Source organism: Polyergus mexicanus, unplaced genomic scaffold (assembly GCF_030449975.1).
Source record: "Polyergus mexicanus isolate NDT 795.1 unplaced genomic scaffold, iyPolMexi1.0 SCAF_6, whole genome shotgun sequence".
In the NCBI taxonomy this organism is placed as follows: domain Eukaryota; kingdom Metazoa; phylum Arthropoda; class Insecta; order Hymenoptera; family Formicidae; genus Polyergus; species Polyergus mexicanus.
The window spans coordinates 9925054-9950152 of NW_027223326.1; the positions used below are offsets into that span (position 1 = coordinate 9925054).

The 25099-nt window shown below is 41.7% G+C and overlaps 1 protein-coding gene across 4 annotated transcripts in view; it reads left to right on the forward strand.

Moving 5' to 3' along the window:
• Nucleotides 1-25099, forward strand: part of LOC138934051 (pseudouridylate synthase RPUSD2) — a 118821-nt gene that overhangs the window by 38126 nt on the left and 55596 nt on the right. The window contains exon 1 of one of the 4 annotated variants that reach the window (XM_070297441.1): nucleotides 462-1909. The exons of the other annotated variants lie outside the window; for them this stretch is intronic. Coding sequence (XP_070153542.1) covers nucleotides 1757-1909 — 153 coding nt within the window. The 5' untranslated portion in view covers nucleotides 462-1756. Of the gene's footprint in view, nucleotides 1-461; nucleotides 1910-25099 lie in introns of those variants that run through there. 4 annotated transcript variants of the gene reach the window in all.

Sequence of the window (25099 nt, forward strand, 5' to 3'; positions counted from 1 at the left end):
TGTGGAATTTGAATTTTCTCTCTTCATTTTTCGAGATATATATTACATATTAATTGCACCATTTATATTCGTTATAATGAAAAATTAGAACGAAGAAAAATAAATGCTTTTTAATTAATTGCAAGCAAGTAACTACTTTGTCATTATTGTAAGAATAACATATAAACGAACTAATGATGAAAGGAGAATGATGCTGAAGAAAATCTTTATTTATCTTTCTTATTGATACTATGATAATAAAATAGATTAAAATTTGAATAAAAAAATAATGTACTTTATATATCTTTATATTATATTAAATAATATCGTAAAAAAATAATATACTATTTACATTAAAATTTAGATAATTAATTACAGAAACTGACTTTTTTCACATAAATGACTTTAATTTTCATACATATTGTAAAATATACATTTCTATAAGAATAAATCGTAGTCGTTTTTGATTCTAGCAGAGGATACGACACTTTAAAATATGATTTTCATCTCATTTAAAAACTCACTGTTGTTGCATGTATTTTTCGTATGAAACAAGGCCAAGGTTATGCATTGTTCCCTACCGTCTACACGAAACGAAATTCAATCTCGTTTCATATAGAAAACAGGAAATCGATGTATGTGGATGATGGATTACTAGAAATTAGACGCAAAATGCATTAGCGAGTTTTATTCTTAAAGTTCAAGCTGTGCGTGAATCGATCTTTAGTCGCGTACTAGCTTATATAAACACAAACAACAATGTAAACGAAGTAGAAAAACATAATAACATAAATGTTTCCGATGATAAAATAACTGAACGATCCTAATCATGTATAAAATAACTAATATAATAAAGTAGTAAAATAATTTTAAAATATTGCAGAAAACGCTATATCCTCGAAACCACAGATGCGATTTATAAAGTATATAAAGTTTAAGAAGCCTATATATATAAAAATGAAAATTAAAATAATCCACGAGGTATAAATGTTTGCAAACAATTATATACACATTCGAAAAAGAAAGAAATATCGATGTGTAATTCTAGATTTTCCTCAGAAATCTCATTCTTCATCGTAGCTCGTGACGTACGTTGCCGACCCGGAACGGAGCCCGCTGATTTAGCGGGGTGGTGGGAGACGCCGTGTAGGTGGCGTGGTGGGGCGAGTTGACGCGCGCGGCCATGTGCTCGCGTCCGTAGACTGCCTAGATCAGTCGACGCCGCGCGTTTGTATCGGACGTGTCTTGTCGAGAGTTGTCTCTTTCGCGTTTCGCGAATCGAACGTTGTATCGGCGATACGAGCGCATATATATATACACACACACACGCACATACGGTGCGTGACATTCGGTGTGTCACGATACCGAGAGAGCGCGGTGTCAATCTTACAATTAACGCACTTTCTCCAAGCGCACGCGCGATGACGAGGTTAACCGCGCGTAATCGTTTCTCGCATCCTTCGCGCGTGTGACGTGTCAGAGGTTAAGAAGCGTAATTTTCGCGAGAAAATTCAGTTAATACCGAAGTTTATCTCGATAGCGGATACGGAGTTGGCTTGGAAAATGCCAAGGTGATCCCCTTTTTCCTCTTACTTTGTCCTCACCTCCTCTGGCGTTTCGAGGAAAAGAAAAACACGTTCGTTCCGCGAGTCGCGCTTCTTTTCCGGTCTCCGCTTTTTCCCGATCGTCTCGTCGATCGCGAGGTGGAATCCGCATCCTGGATCGTGATCCTCGATCGACCTGCGTCGCCGATCTCGATTGAGAGCCGCCGACCAGGATGCATCACACGGCGCCCTGGTATTTGCCCTGGGGCCTGAAGTTGGTGCCGCTGCCGATTCCGCCGGGACACCCGGCCTCCGGCATCCCGAATCCCGCCGGTCTGCACCTGCTGGCTCCCTTGCCCGGGATTTATGCACCGGAACCACGTAAGGTAAGCCCCGCGATTCTCGTATATCTCTTACCGGGGGCGACTTCGGGATTTCGTTCGATCGACATTCCTCCGTTACGGGACGCTTACGTAGTTGCGCATATACGTAGGGTGCGTTTCCGCGACAGACGGAAAATATTATGCGTCATAAAAATGACACCGAAAGAGAATTATCGCGCAATGTTCGCGCGAAGAATCGAGTTAATCTAGACTATATACGAAAGTTGGAAATTGGTCTCGGGGCCCCTCAAGCGCGAGACAAGATCCAAGTTTTCAATGAGATACATCGTGTTTCTGCATTCAAGCTACGAAGTTTTAATTTTACCTCCGAGTCTCCGAGTCTGTGTTCTCTTCAAACTTGATTATCGCGCGTTCGTTTCTGTTCATTATCGGCCAACGAGTTTGGCGCTCGTGCTCCTCGCAAAGGGGAGTCCTTCGTTCGTCGAAAATCGACTGACAATGAGTCGCGATAATTGAAAAGTTGCAAACGTTATTTCGCGCAACCGGAACACCTTCTTTTCTCCTTCGCGGAATTACTCGCGAAACGCGATAGAGCGAACTTTATTCGTCAATGAAACACGTATATTCCCATCCCCCAGGAGGGGGGGGGGAAGGGGGGAATTCACGATTTATTTTTATCCGATGATGCCGCAAACGATCAATGTATATCTATGTCGGAATAGATATCGTTTATGAGCGACGATCGTTTACGAAACGGTTTACAGGCAATTGCATCAAGTGTTATGCGCGGTGACGTGAGTAAGCGAGACGATGCGTTGCGTTCTTGCTTCTTCGTGAATCACGCTGTTCGGCGATCGAGACATTGGATTGTCTTTTCTTCTAATCAAAGCATAGAATATATTTATAAATAAATTGACAAATAATCTCGATTTAAACGACGAATGTTACACGTATATTGGGCCCATAGTTAAAAATTTCGCATCTGGACGTTTCTCGTCTAATCTTATTATTAATTAATTAATTAATTGTTTTTAAATTAAGTTATTAATCGTTTCATTCTAATGTAAATAATTTCGCTGTATTATAATATCGTAATAAATTAAAAATTTTCTTTATATTTTTAATCCTAACGCTATTTAACAGAACGCTGTTGAAATTGCGAATTGAAAGAGAAAGAAGTTTTGCCGATATTAGATTCGCGCCATAGATGTTTCATTTTTTATTATATAATATATTTATAAGATTTATCTTTGCGCGCGATTATTTTGACATTACCGGGAGAGGCGGTGCACATAATGGCTATTATATATGAGATCTTTTATAAATACATAATTAGATCTGTCATTGTGCCAAATTCGATCCAGTTATCTGACCTGTCTGTCCCTAGCGCGTTTCTATTCTAAGTAAAATCTAAATAGTCTGAGCGCAATAACACGAGGGCGAATGCATCTAAAATAACCGACAGAATGCTGGTCGCGTGTATTAGGGTTAGCGTAACAAGTATCCATATACACGACGTTACATATGCGTCGATGATAAGTCAGCAACCCTTTGCCAGATCTTCGTTGTTCGAATTTATTCGCGATACGTTACGGGATTAGCGAAAAAGAGATGTTGAATTTTTCGCTGCATCGTAAATTACGAGTCGATATTTGGGGGAAGTAAAAATTGGCCTAATATCAATGATGAGCGAGCGAGTCAATTTTTACGCCTCCAGTAAAAGTTGTATGATAAATGAATGTTCTCTCTCTCTCTCTCTCTCTCTCTCTCTCTCTCTCTCTCTCTCTCTCTCTTTTCGTTTTATTTATTTAGCAACTTTAAAAAAGAGATAAAACTAAATTATCTCCCTCTCCCCCCCCTCTCTCTTTCTTAAACGAGAGAATTAAGTCCTAAGTTCTATAATAAGAGACACGAAACTTTCGCTCAGCGCGCACTTTATCAATATAGCTACACGTAAATCTCTTCCCACATGTTCGACGAATACTAATAGCCTCTTAATGCCGTCGCACTTAAAACATGTATTATTGGCGATCTTGACGGAGGCGAATCGGGAGAGCTTTTTTTTTTCTTCGGATCAAAACCGGTTTCGTATATCATTACTCGGAAAATTTACTCAGATTTACAAGACGAGTTATTTTCCGCAATCTTCGCGTAAGAGAAACGTAATCTCTTATTTGTGAGTTTTCATATCGCGCCGTATCGTTAACGTGGGTTAAATAAAGATGCCGTGACGTTCCGACCAAGATAATGAAATTACCGGGGGAAAAGATGAACCCTTCTGTTTTCTCTCTCTCTCTCTTTTTCGTGTCTTTATTTCTTCTCTCTCCGGACGAGCCGCTTAGGAGAACCGGTAGCGCTCTTTTAGAAGGAAATTTATCGAGCAAGAGTACCGTCGTCGTCGTCGTCGTCGTCGTCGTCGTCGTACGCTTCAACGACATGGTAAACGTTTTCCCGAGTGCATATCTATAATTTGACGAGCACTTTGCCGTCACTTCGCCGTATTCGCATTTGCGGCGGGGGCGCATTTTCCGAAGCACAAACGTGCTCCGTTCTCCCGCTCATTCGCGGCATTATCGTAATACGTGTGATATAAAGTTACCGGGGGACTAAAAAAATAAGTTGCCGCGCGACGCACAATAACGCTCGAGCGTCGAAGCTTATTTCACGGAGACTTTTAAGATCGAACCCGATACAATTACGATGAAATCAATTTTTGTCGAGGGAGAGGTGAACGTTGTAACGTTGTTGAACGGAAAAAAACGACGGCGTATCTCCGATACGTATCTCTATTCCGCACGTATCGCGTTCGAGATCTATCGCGCGGAAAATGCTTTCCGCATTTCGGAATACGTGGATCGGCGTAGTCGAGATAAAGCATGCAGCCGAAACGATCGCCAGATGTGTCGTTACGTCGAGCAAATATATATATGTACCTTGGACGCCAAGTCGCATGCCCATTTGCGAGAAAACTCGGAGACCTTTGCACATATATTGTACACACACACACACACACACACAAACGATGTACTTTACGAACAAACAGGTGCGCCGCGTCTTCGACCGATCCAGGAATTCGTTTGCCCTCTATCCTCTTCTTGTATGGAAATCTAAGCTCGATCAACCGTATTAATTTGACGTCGTCGTGCTTACAAATGCTTTTGGGGCATCTCGTCGTAATTTTTCTAAACGCAATATAGAAGTCGAATAACACGATGTGACGTTAAACATTATCGAGACATCTTTTATTTCGATATTTCATTATTCATATTTTCTCTCTGATATCGATGCGATTCATACATTTCTACTTCGTCCGTTAGATTTCATATCATTCAATTTTCGACATGTTAGCATCGTTTGTCCATCGTCCGGGTAATATCGTCGCATCGCGAAAGTCGAATGACAGTCGATCATTATGCCTGCAATGACTTTTAGCACGCCGAGCGAAGCCGTAATTGAAATATCGGCGAATATTTTATTTATTTACGGCCGCGCTGTATCTTGACGATAGAGACACAGATACGGGGATTTGCGCTTTTCGCGACTTGACTCATCTTGGATGTAATTCGAATCGTAGCGAATGAAAATTATTACGACGTATCCGATTGATTTATAATTTGTTCTCTTGCCGTTATTACGCGCTGACAATACTGCGTTCGATACTTCTCGCATTAAATAACAGGCATCAAATTGTTATCTTTATGATCATCCGATCTGAAGTTATGTAAGTATATATTAGAGTTTTCACGGAGAATATTTCACAAAGCGTGTACACGACAGACGCGCAAGCTCTTTGTTCTCGAAAGAAGTTGAAAAGGAGTTGCCCTCCCTCTCTCGAGAAGTTTTAATATCAAATCGTTTCCATAACTTTCGTATCTTGAGCGCGCGCTGGACACTCTGATTAATAAGTCTCCCTCTCGCGCGAGCGCGGATTAAAATTTTCTCAAGATAGATATTAAATGTTAGAAAATGTTTCCATTAAATGTCCAGTCATAAAGCTGAGAAATTCGCGAAAGCTCTTTCAATTGTCGAGTTTAAAATGATTCAGTTAATCAAGCGCTCCATTAAATCCTCGCAGAACAAACAAGTTCGGATGCAAATGTAATTCGGGCGACTATTTTCTTAAATAAACGAATATATGTGTATGTATACGCACGATAGTAATTTCGATGGTAATTTCATGAACGTTAATATATACATACGTTATACGAGCGTTAAATCTCGATAGTCGTGTTGTTGCGTTTGCGTAATGGAGAATCTGTCAATTTGATCTTTCGTCGCGTTAAACGACGAATTCGCAGCGGCCATGTATGTACAATATATATGTATACATTTATACACATACATATATACGCGGTATATATATCCACGCCATTAATTCGCAATCTATTTATTTACCACGATATCACGCATCGCACGTATAAATGTGACGGTGTTTGATCCTCTCGCGCCTATATGCATAACAATGCCGTCCCGGCTCCCGGCTCCCGGCTCCCGGCTCTCGCGAGATAAATGCGCTTCTCCGCGCGGCGAACCGCCGCGCCGCACCGGGGTGCGGAGCTGCGGTTATTCCGGGCGCTCAATTATCTCCGCACAATGAGCCGATCGCGACACAGCTCCGTGTTCCGTATTTCGCGAATTCGAATCTAAATTTAATTCGCAGCGAAATTTAATGAAATTTTATTTTATAAGTATAAGAGTGTATATATATATATAAAAGTTTAGTTTCTTTATTTGCGATATCAGAAATCTCCCAGTGTCTAGTAATTTAAACCGAAATTTCATCTTTTGGAGAATTCAACAAAATTTATACCAAGACACTTGGATGAGTTTCTTTATAAGAGAAGTCTAAGAAATGCGAAGATTTTTTTTTTTTTTTTTTTTTTTACATTATTTCCTCATGTAAAAAGTAGACATGTATATTACTAAGCGTATAGTATATTACTAAGCGTTTCTCAAATTTCTCTTATAAAGAAACTCTTCCAAGTATCTTGATATACATTTTATTAAATTTTCCTAAAAATGAAATTTAGCTGGTTTAAATCACCAGACAGAGGAGATTTCTGATATCGCAAATAGCTTGGGAAATACGTCGGCTCCCCTCTATTTTTCGTGAACGTCGAGCGAGGAATGAATGTAACGGGATAAAGGGGGATGGAGGAAATGGATAGAGAGCGAGAAAATGATGGGCGAAGAGAAAGAACGGGAGCGAAGGCTTACGTAATATATAGACCTTCGCGTCGTTGACGGATGACAGGAGCGTCTTCTGCGCTGCCAGAACAACCGAGGTTGAATCTCTCAATGTGTGTATATACGTATTTATATAGCGAGAAAAGAGTATGGACGGCCTCGTTGGACGAAAGCGGTTAGCTTCGACAGCGGTGTTGGAATTGGAGAATGGCGGCGGCATAATATCGATGTTGAGAGATGTCGATGATGATCGATTGACCGGAGAATATCGATCGTCTCGTCTTTATTCTCTCTCAGATATAAATCAAGCCTCGCGTCGATCTTCGCGTCCCATCTTTTCTGAAAAATGCAACATTTCGCAATCGTGCGAAATATCAAATTCTATCGATACTTATAAATGGCTAGAATGTTTCTCCCTCGGAGAATAGCGATATTTACTATCGTTGCAATCGCGATACTAAATCGTTTTCGCCGAGGCCGGGATATCCTCGTTCTCTCTCGTAAGAGCGAGCGGATTTTCTGGGATGGAAATTGATGTGGATCGTGCGTGTGTACGTGTGTGTGTGTGTGTTTATGTGTGTAGATCGAGCAACGGGGACCGCGCGTCGAGAACCGGTGAAAGTGCTTGATGTTGTAATAACACACGAGTCCGTTGTAATATCTGGCTGCTGCTGCAACGGTGTGCACATGTGCGAGAGCGAGATTGCGAGACCGGGATCCTTAAGCGACGGTGTCGCTAACGATGTCGTTTTTATCGCGTTCGCTGAGATTGACGGCAGTACCTTCTTGTAGTATCAATCGCTCTTATCGTGTCCTCGCATGATTGATATTCCCTGGAAAGAAATTGTAACATGCGTGGGACAACGTGAGTGACACGTGGATAAAGCGACAGGTGTCGATTCCGTGAAAGGATAAAAGAGTAATAAAAGATTACACGTATATTTGACGATTTGTTCCCTTCCTCCTACGATGAGGCTGTCGGCGATCGATGGTGTAAAAAAATTCTCGTTTAGTTCCTCTCGTGAAATCGCTCTCGTTCTCGGCTGTAGCACGAAAAGGGGAATTCCTTCGCGCGAGGCACGTGCTCGCTCGTTAGACACGCGGATAGATTCCACAGACTGCACGTATTTCAGTCGCTTCTACTATTTCATCGAGAGAACGTACCGAGACCGCTCTACGTCGTCTCGGATGTCCTGCTCGAACTTTGATTGCTGGTGAAGCGGAAAGAACCGCGAGGAGAGAGAGCCCATCGAGGTGAATTTCATAACGCGCTCTTCTGTTCTGCCATTTTTATTGGCCGATGATATGAGAGGTCGTGGTGACGCGTCTCATAAAGCGTTTGATTTCTCTTTATTGCTTCGATGATGATTATCGTAGATTGATTAATCGCGAGCGAGACTGAATACTAATATTATCTTCTTTAAAGGGGCATACGTTTGAAAAATGAGTACATACTCTAGATTTTTTTTGCAGCGCAACAATTTGATAAAAACTTCTCTTTTTTACAATATCAATATAATATTATTAAATTTGTATTTAAGTAGTTAATAATATTGTTAATAATATTGTATTAATATTGTGCAAAAGAAATTAAAATTTTTTATCGAGTCGTTGCTCTGCGAAAAAAATCTAGAAGACGTACTCGTTTTTGAAAAGGGTATAATATAATATACGGTCTTGTGAAATTTTTTTTATGAAATTGAAAATAATTTACTTGGTTCACATTATTTCTGGACAAAATTAAAATATATCGGTTGATGTGATTCTATGTCTCAAAGTGTCTCATGGAATATCTAATATTCTCTCGATATTCAACTTGTCGTTAGCACAAAAGTGGAAAATTAGAATGATGACATAATGCGATTTGAGCAGGTTGAAAATTGATCGAGTAAGATTTAAAAGCTGCCGAGGGGGTTCGCTTTCTTCGCGTCGAGTTATTACGTAATGGTACACGAAGAAAGGACACGTCCGCATCAATGGAAGAAGCGCGGTTTTCTTTCACGTGCAATTCTTCGGTCATGCAATGAGCCCTCTCCTACGTAAAGACTGGCTCGCAGACAAAAAATAGCGATTGTTCTAGAATGTACTTTGACAATTCACAATTTTTCATCCGACATATGTACCTATACATACGTATATATGTGCAGTATAAAAAGATGTTCTTCTTCTTGTTTTACTTTTACGTGGATTTCTGCCTTGACGGAACACAGCACCACGGCTTCGTAAAAGATATGAATAAAAATGTAAACAAGCTATATTGAGGAAGTAGGCAAAAGGTAAATAATTTTATGGTAAATAAAATTCAAAGTATAAACTCGACGCTCGTCCCAAGGGGCGCGCAAATCTCCGAAGTCGATCCTGACTGCACGTCTGTACGCACGTGCACACGTATATTTCTGTAATACGGCTGCACTGCCATTAACCAAATGAAATTTTAGATATATTATATCTATGTACACGGTATATTGGTCGACTCTCTTTCTCTCTCTGTCTCTTTCTCGCTCTTTCTCGCTCTTTCTGATGCACCCTTGCTATCCCGGAATATTATATACGTAATATATGTGCATGCCTGCGCGCGCGGTGCATTAAGTTCATCATAACGGATATAGAACCAATAATTGAAATACCGACAGATGATTACTAAAAGGGGAGTATTTAATTACACAAAGCATAGAATCCTACATATAGTAAACTTATCAATTTACAAGATCCTAAACGCTACTTCGAAATCAGAAAATATTGCGTGTCGTTGATAAAAATTGTATAAAATATTGATGATTGTGTCAGTAAATTATTACGAATTACCGTAAAGAGTAAGTAAGTGTTATAATAATTTACTTTGCACATAATGATGTACTCCTTGTTTTTAACCGTAGAATATATATTTTCGTAAACTGACACTTGCTTTTCTCCTATACATATGTACACTTTGCGATATACGCATAGAATGCAGTCATGTCGCTCAAACGTCGCGTCTTACAGGCAGTTTCGAACGATAACGACAGGCTATAGTTCTCGTCACATATCCTTCCCTCGCGAATGTTAATCTATAAACTTGTTTCCTGGCAACAGCCTTTAACGCGCGTGACTGCTCATTTTCCTGTCATTTCGCGCGAATCTTGCAACCAACTCGCGCGCACGTCTTTCTTATTCTTCCGTGACAGCCGAGCTTTGATCAAATATTTACCGGGACGGGATCGCCTTTATTTTGTTGTCTCTCGCGTTAACCCCTAGGCGCGCCTCTACCATATATAATTTCACTTTTTCATCAATATATGCTGCAGATATGTTGCAGATGAGTGTTTCCGATTTTTGCTATATAAATCGTAAAGATAAGTACGCGACGAGAAGTCGCGATGCGCGAAAAGTTAATCCTCGTGTCACGCGAGCGGAACATCGGCGGAAATTCCAACGGGATACGCGGCAGGAGATTATCGATTTTTTTTCCTCCCTCGCATTAACCATTTATAAAGCGCCGTAAAGGCGAGTCCTCGCTGCGAGGTTTTCTTAATATCCGCGTGTCACACGGAATCCTCTATCAATGATACTCGCGGCGCCGGTCGCTTTCGGAACATCAGCCGGTATTACTTTCACGACGAGAGAGAAAAAGATGAAGACCGCATATGCGGCAAATGTGCGATTCACGCAATAAACTTGTGGCACGAAAAAAAATATCGCGCAATTGTGCAGGAATTCTTTTCGCAGAAAATATTTATGTTATCTGTAACTGGGAATAATATAGGATGTAATTTGGACTCTCGGTAATCGTTGTGAGAAAAAAAGAGCTTGCCACGACGTGTATCTGTTTGTTAAAGGGATATTAAATGCTCTGTAAATAATACGTGATGTACGATTTTTTTTTCTAAATTACTGCATCGAACCTTTCAGGTTTTGTTGTTCGTGTTCTTGCTTTTATTTTTTTAAATATCTATAGCTCGCTTATTAAATTTGCTAAACTATGTCTAGTGTCAGTGGTTTCGTGGTTATCTATTTTTTACTTCATATAGTATTATTATAATTTAAGAACGCATACTGTTGTGTAGCGTAATCGATATCGTTGAAAGTGTATCGCTTTAAAGACTATATTATTTTTAGATCGCGATAATTCTTTGGGGGGAAAAAAAAAAAGGTTTGAAATTTTTATCATGGTTTATATTTACAATTTCATTGAAAATAATTACTTTATATATATATATATATATATATATATATATCTGTTTTAGAAAGATAGCTTTATCGATAAAAAAACTTTGGAATAAAATCAATTTTTAAAAAATATCGTAGAAATTCAGTGATATCAGAAATAAAGGAAAAAAACTTTATTTGATTTTATTAAAATTACACTTATTCAAAATATGCACGTGACACGGAGTAGCTTTTAATATAAAATATTCTATGGGATCGTTAAAAACGTGAAGCGAGTAAAACGACTTTGTGACTAAATGAAGGCTTAAACATGCATTAGGAGATGCGCCGCTCTCAGTTGCTGCAAATGAAATCGTTAATGCAACGACACTTTTTTCGATTATAGAACCGACGACTATATCGCTAATGAGAGCCATTTGTACATTCCTTCGCATTAATAACTCGCTGGAGAATCGAGCCAATTTCTGTCATGCGATCACATCAGATCGTGTCGGGATCTCGTAGCTATTCGTCACGTGTCCGCGAAAATATGACTGCAGTCACGGAAGTCGCTCGTTTCTTTTCGACACCGTCGTGACATCATGAAGTCGAAAGCGTCTCATCATCCCCTCCCTCCCCCTTCTCTCTTCATTTTTTACGTAATTGATACTCGCCGCAATACTTCATGTTTCACGAAACGACCGACGCATTTACATGCAATCCCAGACAATTGTTATAGAGGTATACGCATCTCGTTTTCGTTATATTTAACCCCGTAATTAGCGCGAGACATATATCTCTCGAGAGTCGACAGGCTCGTGCCATCCTCATGGACGAGGCGCAAAACATTTTCGCGATAATTGAACGATCACGGCCCATTTACCGCCGTTCGCGTCTCTTTGAAACGGTATATAAGCGCGTCGCGGTTTTACGCAACAGGGCACGGTACAACAAATATTTTGGCACGGGCTGGTAGCCGCTGCCAAACGCAACCGTTTCGCAATCGTAGAATTCGTCCATCGTCGTCGTCGTCGTCGTCGTCGTCTTCGCGCGCGCCAAATGGAGGGGAACCCCCACCCCCCTTCTTTCCGGAAATAATCGTTCCCGAATAATTAGTCGCGGGTCAAGGCTCGCGCGGTGCTACGGGCAACAAAACAGCGACTGGCTGTAACAAAACGAAAATAGGAAGGACTTGGAGCGCGGCCTCGAGCCGTCCGTTCGACGCTCGAGGAGACGAATTCGATTTTTCGTCAGGCCGTGCATAGCATGGCCTATATTTAAATTCTCTAATTGATAGATGTGCCATGTGAATCGCGTGCCTTGGACGCGCATTGTCGGCCCGGGGCCGTCGAGCGGCGGGGAAAAGGATATCAGCACGGTCGTGCTTCGTCGTTTAAAAGGGTTGACGCGCTTGCGAAAATTGATTTTCTCCCGCCGCGTATTTGTCGCAGTATTTGCGCTATGTTTACCGCGCAAAATAATGCAGCCGACAATGTTGGCTCGGGCGACGGCTATTAATCGTCGCCGAATTTATTCTAAACAAACGCGCCGCGTATTTCTCTTTTGCTTCTCTCCTTGCTGATCCTCGCAAAGGCCAATATTTTTATTCGTTCGTTAAACAAGGTTTAGCGGTAATAATGTATAATTATAAAATAAATATTTTACAGTAATCGTCTCCTATTTTTAGAAGCTCTTTATTAGCAGATGTCATAGACTCATTCTTTATTCAAGATTTCTTATAGCGGTTTTTCTTATAGCGAGATGTAAGAAACCCTCGGCTCGTTCGGTAGAAATATGAGGTTTAAACACGTGTTCCCTCTTTTTTTTTTTTATACACGCTTCTCTAGATATATTTACTTAGAATTATATTTTTTCGCATAGTTTGCGAATTATATTACGTGCATGCTTCAATACGACTATATATTGTAGTGAACTTAATATACTCAACTTTATTCGTTTATTCATTTATTCTCTCTCTTTCTCTTTGTACGTAAATAACTCCACAGTTCGGAATTTATTTTTTTTTCGATGGAGAAGAAATGCAGCGAGTCGCGCGAGTCTTTCGCTGATACATTTTTCGGCACGCAACTCGGCTTGAATTCCCGTTACCACGCGGATGTTTCGTGTCGCGTCTGTCGACGAAGAAGGAAGATGAATCCGGGATCTGGCGGCGGTTTTTCGACAGGCTTAGCGTTCGCGGGGATGGTCTCGGCGGAGTTTTGCATACGAGCAGCGCCTCGACGAGAGATCGCATTATCCTACATATATCTCCGGTGATCTCTGCCGCGGAAACTCTCGTGTTTCCGTTTGAGTTTTGGTCAGCCGGCGAAGCGGTGAAAATGTGGATTGGTTAGAACGTAGTTAAGCGAGGGATTAAGGGCATTCGAAGATATTCAGGCTCGCGATCGCGATCAGCTGACTCGGTGTGTTAGTCGAGCGGGTGGATGCGTGCCGATAAGATCGCGTGAAAGGTTGCATCAATGGGAAATTCACCGCAATATATATATATATATATATATATATATATATATATATATATGAAATAAAAATTTTAAAATAAATGCAGAATTTAAGAAATAATTTATAAATTTCGTTTTATTTTTTTAAATTTTTGTTAAATTATTTTACAGTGTTTTGTAAAGTTGCTTTCTTATACTTTTGTTTTTCTTCTTTTTATTTATAATCTCTAACAATCTATACGAATAAGTATTTCGCAGTGACATGATCGTCAGTCGGCTTAATAGACCGGCTCATCCTCTAATTGCTTAGAATCTGAGTTACCCGAGAAAAGGCGCGTTTGCTGACAAGTACGGGAAAAATGAGCTCGGATCTCCGGACGAATCGATTACTCTTCGAGGAGTTAAGTCGAATCGCGCGCAAGCGTTCGCTCGTAATTACGGTACCGATAATGATCGTCTCTTCGTCTCGAGATTCGCGCAATAATGAGTGCCGCTTAATCCTATCTTCGTGAAATTATCCCGGATTGCACCGGTACGCTCTGATTATCCTCTTTTAATTCTGAAAGTTTTCCGGAGCAAAATATTCCTACGACGGTAATCGTGAATTTTGGTTGCAACATCCTGAATATTTAAAGTTCTCTTTAATATTTATGCGGTAAAAATCTGTCGTGTAATATAAAATGTGAATATGCAGCGAAGAATTTAGAAGGATTTTTGTAGAAATCGATACGCGTATCATATGTAGCATATCTCTTTTTTTCATAGAGCTTTTATTCTCAGTCAATCATTACGTGCATTGTTGCATCCGAATGTAATTATAAATAGCAAAAACTGATCGGGCCGGGCGATCAATCGACAAATTTCAACATCCGCGTGCTACATATGTATTAGTGTAAATTTCGCGTTTTCCCTCTGTCGGAGATAATGCTTTTCAATAATGTAGTACCGAGAAACACGTTGGTAGTTGCAGAAATTTCGCTGTTTATGTAAATGAAATTGCAATGAAGAGATAAAAAGTTTCCTCCAAGTTCTCTCTGTGCACGTCAGCACTCGCCAGCAAACTTTTTAAATTTATACGCATTGCTAATTATCTTTGTAATCGGCGAAAACTGCGGATATTTCTAGCGCGTCTAAAGTTTGAAGGAAATAATACGACAGTGAGAAACAATTTTTTTTTTTTTTTTTTTTTTTTTTGCGTCGAATAGGATAATATTAGTTGGGATAATTTTGGTGAACTTGACATATGTAGATCACCGAAAAATAACACACGCCCGATATATTCCCGGGTAAAAATACGTCAATGTCATCGAGAGGAACATTTACCCATTGCATTTACTCGACTTTACGACGACAATTGCTCGAGCACAGAGAGTGTCTTAAAAATCAAAGTTCCATCGTGACAGTTTCAAAGTTCGTTTCCAACCGATATCACAAAGTGCAGTTTCATATCGCGCCTCCCGTCTTCCGTCTGTCTCTTTTATTCGCGTTTCGATGGAGCAAAGAACCGATGAAGAAGTGCATGTACTTTGCACGCGAACGCCGATACAAGAGCGCGATACGCTATATTTTCTTTGGAAGGCAGCTTCCGGAAAGACGGGCGCAAAACTTGTTTGTCGGGGATATAAATGATGGATGATGAAGGCGCGTAGCGAGATTTATCCTCGAGATTTGCATTATTATATCTAAGATATTGAACGACTCCGAGGACAATGTGGGAAGTAGGTTGCGGCCTGACAAGGTAGATGGCTTGTAATATGACGATATTACGACAGTTAGAGAGAGAGAGAGAGAGGCCTGCGTTTTAACGGCCTGCCATTGAGTAACCTCGTTGTCGCTAAAAAGACTCTTCCCGAGATTAACGCGTTGAGACCGCGGGGCTTAAAATGGCCTCGTTAACTTTTGCGTTATTTTCGGTGAAACAATGAGATCTCCGAGATATATCGCGCCAGTGTTTATCCCGGCGCTTGACAAGGGACTCGTGATAATGCACGTATCTCATTCCGGTTTTCGCGCTGTGAAACACGGCAAATTTTGCCGCACGAGCGTTTACGAGCGTGCAATTAGCGGCAAACGACAAATACCGGACAAAAACATTTACCTGCAAGAGAGAAAAAGATATAAATAAACTGCACATGCAAATGAAGTGCAATGTAGAAAAGTAAGCTAACAATTTATTTTTGCATTTCTAGCGTGTATTTAATGAAATAAAAATTTCGTCCATCGATGAGCTATTTTTTGACGATGTACAATCTCTTTATTACTTATTGACAAGAGCAAAAGACATGTCTATCTAACAATAAGGCTGTGAGAATCTCATTCTTGACAATGAGGCGGAATCGACGCGCGCAAGGAGATCCTCGATGTCCCTTCGGGCCAGTGCGAGGGGTTATTTTGAATAACTATAGAGACATCGTCGTTGGGGTGAGGAATGCATGGTTGCGAGGGTCTAAGGGAGAAGGTTACAACCGGGACGGGACAGACATACGGCGGCATTATAACGATGAGACCGCGCACCATGTCGCGTATTTTATGCAAAGTGTATATGCGCCGAGTCTCGTCAGAGGCGGGGGCCAGCTTGTCTATGCATCGTAAGATTTCCTAGGGGATAAGACACATGGAAGCGCCGACTTTAGGTATATCGACGTCATGAGAGAGATATCTCTCGCCTAGGAAGAGAGAGAGAGAGAGAGAGAGAGAGAGAGAGAGAGAGAGAACCTTAAATAACTCAAGTCAAACTTATACATATTTATCACAGGAAGCTTAACTAATTGAGATCTCCCTCGAGGAAAGAGAAAAAAAAAGGGAAGAAAAATTAAATTAAATTACACATTTAATATTACATATATAAAATATAAAATACATATATAAAATATTAAACGTTTTAAATATATATGAAATATATTATACATACACAATTTTTTATTGTAACGTATTCTACTTTCGTGCTGCGAAATTAATAATTTTTCTTAATGATAAGCGATAATAAAATTCCGAGCTTTTCTAAGACACATATCGAATGCTCCTTGAAGAAAACTTGAGGACAAAAGAAGAAAAAGAATTTGGCCGCCGTCTCGTACAGGTAGCCAATGTGGTCGCTTATCACGCGCGGCTTCTTCTCGTTTAATGATCCTCGGTTACTTCACGGCATTTGCATACGCGACGAGGAGAAAGGAAAAGTGCAAATCGGTCGCGTCAAGTATTTGCACGTGCCGTTGTGCGCAGAAATACGATATCCTTCTAAACTTCTTAAGTAAGTATAAAGCGCGGAACGCGAGAAAATTTGATAATGCCGGATAATCGATCGTAATTAAAAGATGGTCATATTTTTTTGAAACGAAAGAGAAATTGCATTTGCCGAGTATCACGAAGTAAAAATATCTCAATAAACTCCATTAGATCACACGCAACGATTATCGGACGAGTCGCGCCGTTTTTCCGATAATTGTTCCTGGCTGATATGAGAAATTCCCCATTGAACGCGGAAAAAGAGACAATGCACACTCTCCCGCATGTGGTGAAGCGAGGAAGCCGCGCGCGATCCCTTCGTCTTATTCGCATTTATGAGAAACGCGCGAAATCGGTTTTATATATACATATACGCCGAGATGGAGTCTCCGCGCGCTCGCGCGCAGCATTATTTCCGCAAATTCGGTTAAGCCGCAATCTCTTCGTTTGTTCCAGCGCGCGGATCGCGGAAGAGTGAATTTTGAGCTATATACTTGTCAAAGAGCGCACGCCAAATCGGACTTTTCGAACCGCGATTATGGCGAACGCGACAAACTTGTACGTTATCAAGCGACGCCAAGTATATAATTTTTTTTTTTTTTTTTTTTTTTTTAAATCTTTATGAGGTTTTTTCTTAGGTGATTACGATATCTATAAGACGGAGAGAAAATAATAAGATCGAAAATCTTATTGAATAAATGCCGAGATAAACGTTCGCGCGCACACACGAGCGGGGAAAAAGATTTTCTCGCGCGGATAGAAAACTTAGAAAACGAGACGACACATGTATGACTGGATGAAATATGACATTTAAGACACCTATGTTAGTTACATCATTTCCAGCTTTGCGAAAACTCATTACTCTCTTGAAGCTCGCGTAAAAGCAGGAACGGAAGATCATCTTTCCAACTGTCTACGCAATCCGCAAAACGCATACTTCGACGATAAAAATACGCACGTGGCGATTCGTGGGTATTAGCAGCGTTCGGGCAGCGTTACATTTGGCCGATCGCCACCTTACCTGCACTTATTAGGGAGATGCTCTATTCGCGATATGACGGCACGTGACGAGAGCTTCAAGGCGAATAACTACGTACACGCGACGAATGCTCGCTGGTGACACGTGCGGGAACCGTGATCCGTCATCGGCGATCGCGAGATTCGTGTGCCAAGCCAATATTTTTCGATCGAAGGTGAATAGCTCCGGATATATACCTCGCGTCACGGGAGAACGCAAATAGGAAGAGGATTATATTCGCGTCGTTGTTTATAAATATTTGAGCTTTCCGAACGGATATACGGTGCCTAATTTACGCGCGTTTTATGGGGGGGAAAGAAAAAAACCAATCGACGTGGCGGCGGACGCGCGTTTTGCCACACGCGAGTCGCTTTCGGACGTGCATGTGTTTTTGTTGCTAACACATTGCGGTTTTCTATAGCCGAGCATGACAGTGACGACTACTGTCTAGCTCCCGACGGGAGATGAAATAACGTATAGGGTTACCGACGTTTAGAAATTGAGAAACGGTTTTGTTTTCCCCTTGCGGGTATAAACGAACGTCATGCCTAGTTTTATAGGCCCCGACAAACGGTTCGACATACGTGCGACGAACGTTACGCTGCGGAATGTTTGTAGAACGCAGTATGTAGGATTATTATTTTATACCGTCGAGATGGCGTTTTCTGCTTTTATTTCAGCAGTTTTATTATTCGTTAAAATACAATGACGAGAGTTGGAGTTGGAAGAAACTTCGCTAAACTAGTCGATGGACATGTACGAGGGAATCACGATTGAGGGATTGTTAGTATAAAAATAATACTCTATTGTCAATCGAAAAGAAAACAGTCATATAAAGGAATTCTTTTATCTCGCATTTTTAGCCTTTAATGAGGCATTACAAAAAAAAAAAAAAAAAAAAAAAAAAAAAAAAAAAAAAAAAACAACCAATTCAACGCTATAATTGTTCTAAAGCACATTCGTTTTTGTTCCCATTATCAAACCTCAAATCCTCCGATATCGAAAAGCGATCGAGGGCGTGGTGTAAAGATTCACTTCTAGGACGAATGGTCGTCCATCGACAATGCGAGATGCGCGCTATGCGTGGAGGAAGAGCCATTGAATCCGAGCTTTTCGACAGACCGATCGCCCCCGACGCGCTATCTCGGTTCCGTCTGTTGGCATCACTTCGTCATTATTCACGGGGATGATGCCGAAAGAGTTGGAGAAAGAGAGAAAATAAAAGGACGAAAAACGGTGTTTTCCTCGTAGATTTCGAGAAAAATTCGCGCGAGAGAGAAACGAGTCGTGACATCGACGTGAAATCAATTAGAGTTCCCCGTGACAGTTTTTCTGATTGAGCGCGCTCCCGCATCGTTATCGACGAGCTATCGAAGTATATTGTTATATCGCTCGAGCCTCATCCGATGGGAGTTTCGAGAGAGAATCCGATTTTGTATCTACTTCTGCCGAAGTTCTATTATAATAAAGTCTCCAGAGCAATGACCTATACACGGTCCGTTGAAAGAAGTAACTCGATGTACTAAGTTTTTTCAGGAACATGGTCTGTAATTTATTAATCGTATAAAAAGGATAATGAACATATAAAATAGCGCGATAATATGTATCTCTCGGAGAACGGCGGAGGTGAGGGTCGATTTTGTGTCGCGTCTATAAATCTTTATCTCGTAAGTTCTATCTATTTTTCTATCAATATTTTTACTATCTATTTAATATGTTACGTTGAACGCGCGATCTTTCACTCCTGGTGCTCCTGATCGTGCCAGGAATGGATTTTAAACGCCCGCGTTATCGCTCGGACAATTTGTGTATTCCCGTTATTCGATTAAACGGCCGAATATACGGAAAGTGTCGCGAATGTTCACGCAATAACGCATTTTCGGATGGAGCGAGAGGGGCGGGGGGAATTATTATTTGTCGACGCGAACGCAGCTGGGGCGTCACGCATTGGTCCGCGCACTACTAATTAACTGTTGCGTTGGCTTCAATTGATTACGATGAATACCTCGCGGTAAAGTGATATCGGTTACACACGTTACATCCATTGGATGGGTTCGGCCGGATAAAATATCATCGAACGAACGGCGAAGTTTATGAAAAAACGCGCCGCGTGTGACGCGCTTTTATCCTACACATAACCGGATGATTATTTGTTAAATGTATACGCGTCGCGCGGAACAATGATATATGCTCGTTGTACCTTCCCCGATGTAGAAAGAAAAAAAGAAGAAAACCCTGCGAGAGGCTTTTTCTTCTAAACGCACGATGTAACGCGAGAACGTTTTATAAAAGGTGCGAGATATATCACGAGAGACACATCGTATGTATCGTATATATTTGCCTCGATTTGAAAAAAAATTCAATTAGCATGGCTCGATCGGAATCTTTCTCGCGAAAAAGCTTCCGGGTCACTCGGGGGAAAATATCCGCCGCGTCATCACCGCAGCAACGCGGCGACTTGCCGTTAACGGTTATCGCGATTAAGGGGGCGGCGGTGGCGGGATAAATCGGAGCGTATCCTATTCGCGCGAACAGCGGTTAACGGGCAACTGCCCGCGCGTTTTACGAGCGCGACGTGGCGTAATAATCGCACCTGCGACCGAAAGGCGGACTTTTGCCGCAACATCCCCGCGCCGCTTTTTGCGGTCGATAGACAACCGCGGGGGCGTTTACGGCCGCGGACATTGCGCGACGTTATACTTTCTTGTTCTCCCCGGGCGAACAAACCGGCCGGCGTGGCGTCGTCGTCGACGAGCCGACGAATGCGATTAACGTCGCGAAATCTCTGCGTTTTCTTTTTACCACCCACGTCTGTTTGCCCCAACGACGGACGCGACGATCTAACCCGGGCAGAGATCGCCGAGGAGATTGGCGACGAACAGCGGCCTCGCCGACGAGGGGAAAAATACCCATCGCGTAATTTCACCATCCTCTTTTACGACGCATTTCTTAGCGTAGCGACGGATCTTTTTACGACCGACGTAATACCCGGGTACGACGTTACATCGCGTAAGAGATAAGACGCGGATGAAACATAAATGAAATTCTAACGAAGGCTCGAGGACTCTCGCGCGCATCCGCGAATGTTGTGATATCTTTCTACAGAGGCGGGCAGGGTTTTCACGGCGAAATTGGTTTTGTTTGCTTCTCGCTTCTTCCTCGCTTCCTTCGCTTTCGCATAACGACTTTCCATCCTTTTACCTATTGTACGAGAGGTTTCGTATTCTCAATGCGTTGTGTGTATTTTCGCCCGGAGCGCAGCCTTTCCCAGCGCATTCTTCCGAAGAGACGGGGAATATCTTCGAATTAATCTCGCTTACGAATCACACATTTCTCACTCTTATATATATTTCACTCGGGTTTTATAAATCATTCTCATAGCCTTCCTTTGTTGCTGCTATACTCATTCATACTTGTTGCGATGTAACTCCTGTTGCACATTCGCATCTGTCTTCCGCTAATGTTATTTCTTACGTAGGGCAGATTGTTACGCGCGGGAATAGTGCGGTGGAGGGAGGGAGGGACGGGGGGGGGTGGGCAAGAGGGGGAAAACTACCTCGACGAACTCGTTTAACTTTGTACGTAGGAAGCGGTGGATCGCGAACTTGGCCCGAACAAGTTTCTTACTCTTGTTATAGCGCTGTTTGTGCGCGCCTCCCTCTATCCGGGAGATTCGTTAAGATACGCGTACGATGACATGGTCGGCGGGAAAAATCCGTACGACCGATAACGATCTATTATTATCTCGCGGTTGAAAGTTTCGCCGAATCCGACCTCGTTACCACGTAACTGTCGCCGTCTTCCCGACAGCGCGAAACAGATGCATTGGCTCGATGGGAGAATCTTCCGGGTTGCTAGAAGCCGCAGAGAAGCGGATGTCTGTCGAGAGCTTTGTTTCGCGCGTTACGCGTTGTAACGCAAGAATCGAGATGTTACAAGCGTTCGGAGCTCGAGCGAAAATTTTGCCGGAGTCTGTACTTGGAAGCGAGACCTCGCCTTTCAGCGCCCTTGTTCGACAGCACGGTAGATATTACGCCAACATAGTATGGTATATAAGATCGAAATTAGAATCGGCAACGGGGAAAGACTTGTAAAGCGCAACGAGACTCGAGAGAAGTTTTCGGGAGGAAAAGTACCTAATTAGTTTCACGTGGTTGCGGATCGAAACTTATAAACGAGCCCCAACGCGATTATAACGACCGGGCTTAATCCAGTTGTATCGCCATCGGGAATAGATATTTGCAATTAAACCGCGATCGCGCGCGCGGGATGTTTGTTAAGAGGATACCGGTATCGCATTTTCTGCCGGGGAGAACTGCGTTAGGATATTCGCAAATTAGAGGATAACAGAGAAAGAGAGAGAGAATAAACGCGCAATTTGTCCTATCCATTTATTTTATGCTCGCTTCGATGAATTTTCCATTATCCGTGTGATTCGACCATGGTATTTGATGACGCTCATATCGAGAGAGAAAGAGAGATGTTACCTCATACGAGACGACATCTTTTCTCAGACTTTCTTTACGCACAAGATTAACTTTCGATCGCGGGACGCGAAAGTATCGTCGAGTTTTTTTCTTTTTTCTATGAAACACGAACAATAGTCGCATGACGACTGTATTTGACGGAAATTTAATTTGTTTAAGCCGTAACATAACTGCGTATAATCTACATTCGAGATCTTTTTTCATTTTATAAAATCCACGTGCGATTCACTCGCGGAATACTAGAATTAAGCGGCGATACGGCAGTGTCGTAGAATCGACCAAATGGCCATTCGCGAGCTTTATGGCTTAGGAGGAGATTAAACGTCATTTTTATATCCGTAACCGACTCTCAGGCTTTACCGCAACGCGCTGTCAATTAAATCCTTTCGCGTAGAACTCCCGTGAAATCGCGACGCGCCGTTAATAAGGTATTAATAACGCCCGATAGCTTATGTAGCTCACGCGGATCACCTTATAACGCGCCTCGATATCGCTCAAATATTCTTGAATTAAAAAAAAATTTATATAGCGCGTGTATATTAAATACATTGAATAATTGTATAATTAATGAATTAATGGTTTATTTCGTAGTTTCAATTCTACTTAGTTTCTATTAACTCAATTTATTATCTAACAATAAGAAATATATAAAATAAATAGTTACGCAGTATATTCACATATTTATTATTTTCTTTTTATCATTATTTAATTCGTCAATATCGTGCAATTTTTGACAAATAGTTCTTTTTTTTCTTTCAGCGTGATATGAAGCCGTGAAAAAAAAAAACAACAAAGGCGAAAGCCGATGTCGATATTCTAGTTCTAGGATCGTTGGCTGTAAACCGGAGCTCTGCCAAAGCGTCGTTCGTGCTTCGGCGGATGACTATCGTAAAATTCCGGGGCCCTATGTAGTTTTGCCGATAATAGCCGGAACTTGCGAGAGTCTCCGCCGCGATTATTACTACGTGCCCGCGATATTCTTGCTCGTTATTGTTACCGCAACCTTGTCGGCGTTATCGGCCAAGAGCTTACGCGGGCGCACCTGCTGACATTACCGTTTCTCTCGGGGTGCAAGGGAACAAGAATTATTGTGCTCATGCATGTTTCGTAATGGGGGGAGCTTGCATCGTCGATGCGGTTTACACTCGCCGTGGCTTATGAATAGTGAATGCCTGAATAGTTATCGCGCCGTTTTCTTATGACGTTCTTATGCGGAATTTGCGAAGAGCTCGCGGATTAAAATGTAACGATTAACGAGACAATATCTTAGCTAAATTTTATAAGGTTGCCACGCTACGATAGCGATATACATTTCCCAATTATTCTAAGTATGTTAAATTATATTGGTTCGCCGGCAGAAGCGAAATTTTTTAATAAGAAGTAACGTCTTTAATATTACGGAATACTGTACACATATATTTTTGAAAATCGATATTACTTTTTAGTATCATTTACCGCGACATGTAGGACGACATCGTCGACAATTTTCGAACGATGTATCTTTCTATCGACATTTTAAAAAGAATATCCTTATACGAGGCTCAGTAGTGGGGTCAGGTCCGCTATACTTCTTCGGCAGGTAGCTTTATTATCCTGCAGGGCATAAATTTAGTTCCGGTTAGGATGGAGGGCGAATGGGTATATCTTGAGTCACGCGTGTACCGCTTTCAATGGCAGGTAAAATATCGCCGCATTGGCGAAACTATCTCGGGCGAGAAAGAATGACTTTCGAAGGAGGGTAGTTTCTCGAAAAAACGGAACAATTTCTGTTTATCGCGGTATATAGAGGGGGAAGGAGAGGGGTCCGCGCCCATTCTCTCCCGTCTTTACAACCGAGCGCGTGTACAAGTGCGCGAGACGGAATATCAAATGGTTTTCTGGTTTTAATTATCGGAAATCGATCGATGAGATTGGCTGCTTTACTCTCGTCACGATGGATTTTCTCATAATTAGTAGTGTCTGTCGCATGATTAATAATCTGGAGGTACCTAGTAATTACAAGTTGTAGTTGCGCATCCCGCTGTTTTGCATATCCCGATCTACTTTTTGCGAAATAATCATTACTCGTTATATTTGTCTAATGGAGAAAAAAATATCTCTATTCTTTCGAAAATTCTTCGGGACTTGATTTCGAATATTTCGACTCGAAACTCATCCTCCCACCTGATTCTCCTGATCTCTGCATCTTCGTTGTAATATGAAAGTTAATATCCGCCCTCAGTTATTATCGATCATGTTCGGTCCACGTGATCTAATCACAGTGCATTGCTCGATTAGCGAATTAGCAGTAGCCTAAGAGAGTACTAGGAAGTAATCGCTTCCGCCTCACTGCACACGACCTCGTCTCGTTTATTCCCCTCCGTTCCTGTGTCCCGTACCTTCGTTCCCTACCCGCCGTCATCGATCAGCTGATCGTGCTCTTCGAGCTAGAACGCCGTAGATACCAGAAAAAGATAATTTATATGCCCAGGGTCGGTTGGCTACCACACATCGAACGGCAGTTTCGGCTTTCGAGAAGATTACAACCAGTTTCTCCTCGCGATACGCATCGAAGGTTTTTCGGCAAGCGGATGCGATGTTAATACATGCCATCTACGAAGCGGAATTTCCAGTCAGCTGAGCCGTGTGTTTAGATTTTAATTAGCCGCTCATATGACTCGCCTTGTTGACACATACCATGTAGAAAAAAATATTCAAGAAAAGACAAGTTTTTAAACTTGATTTATTGTCT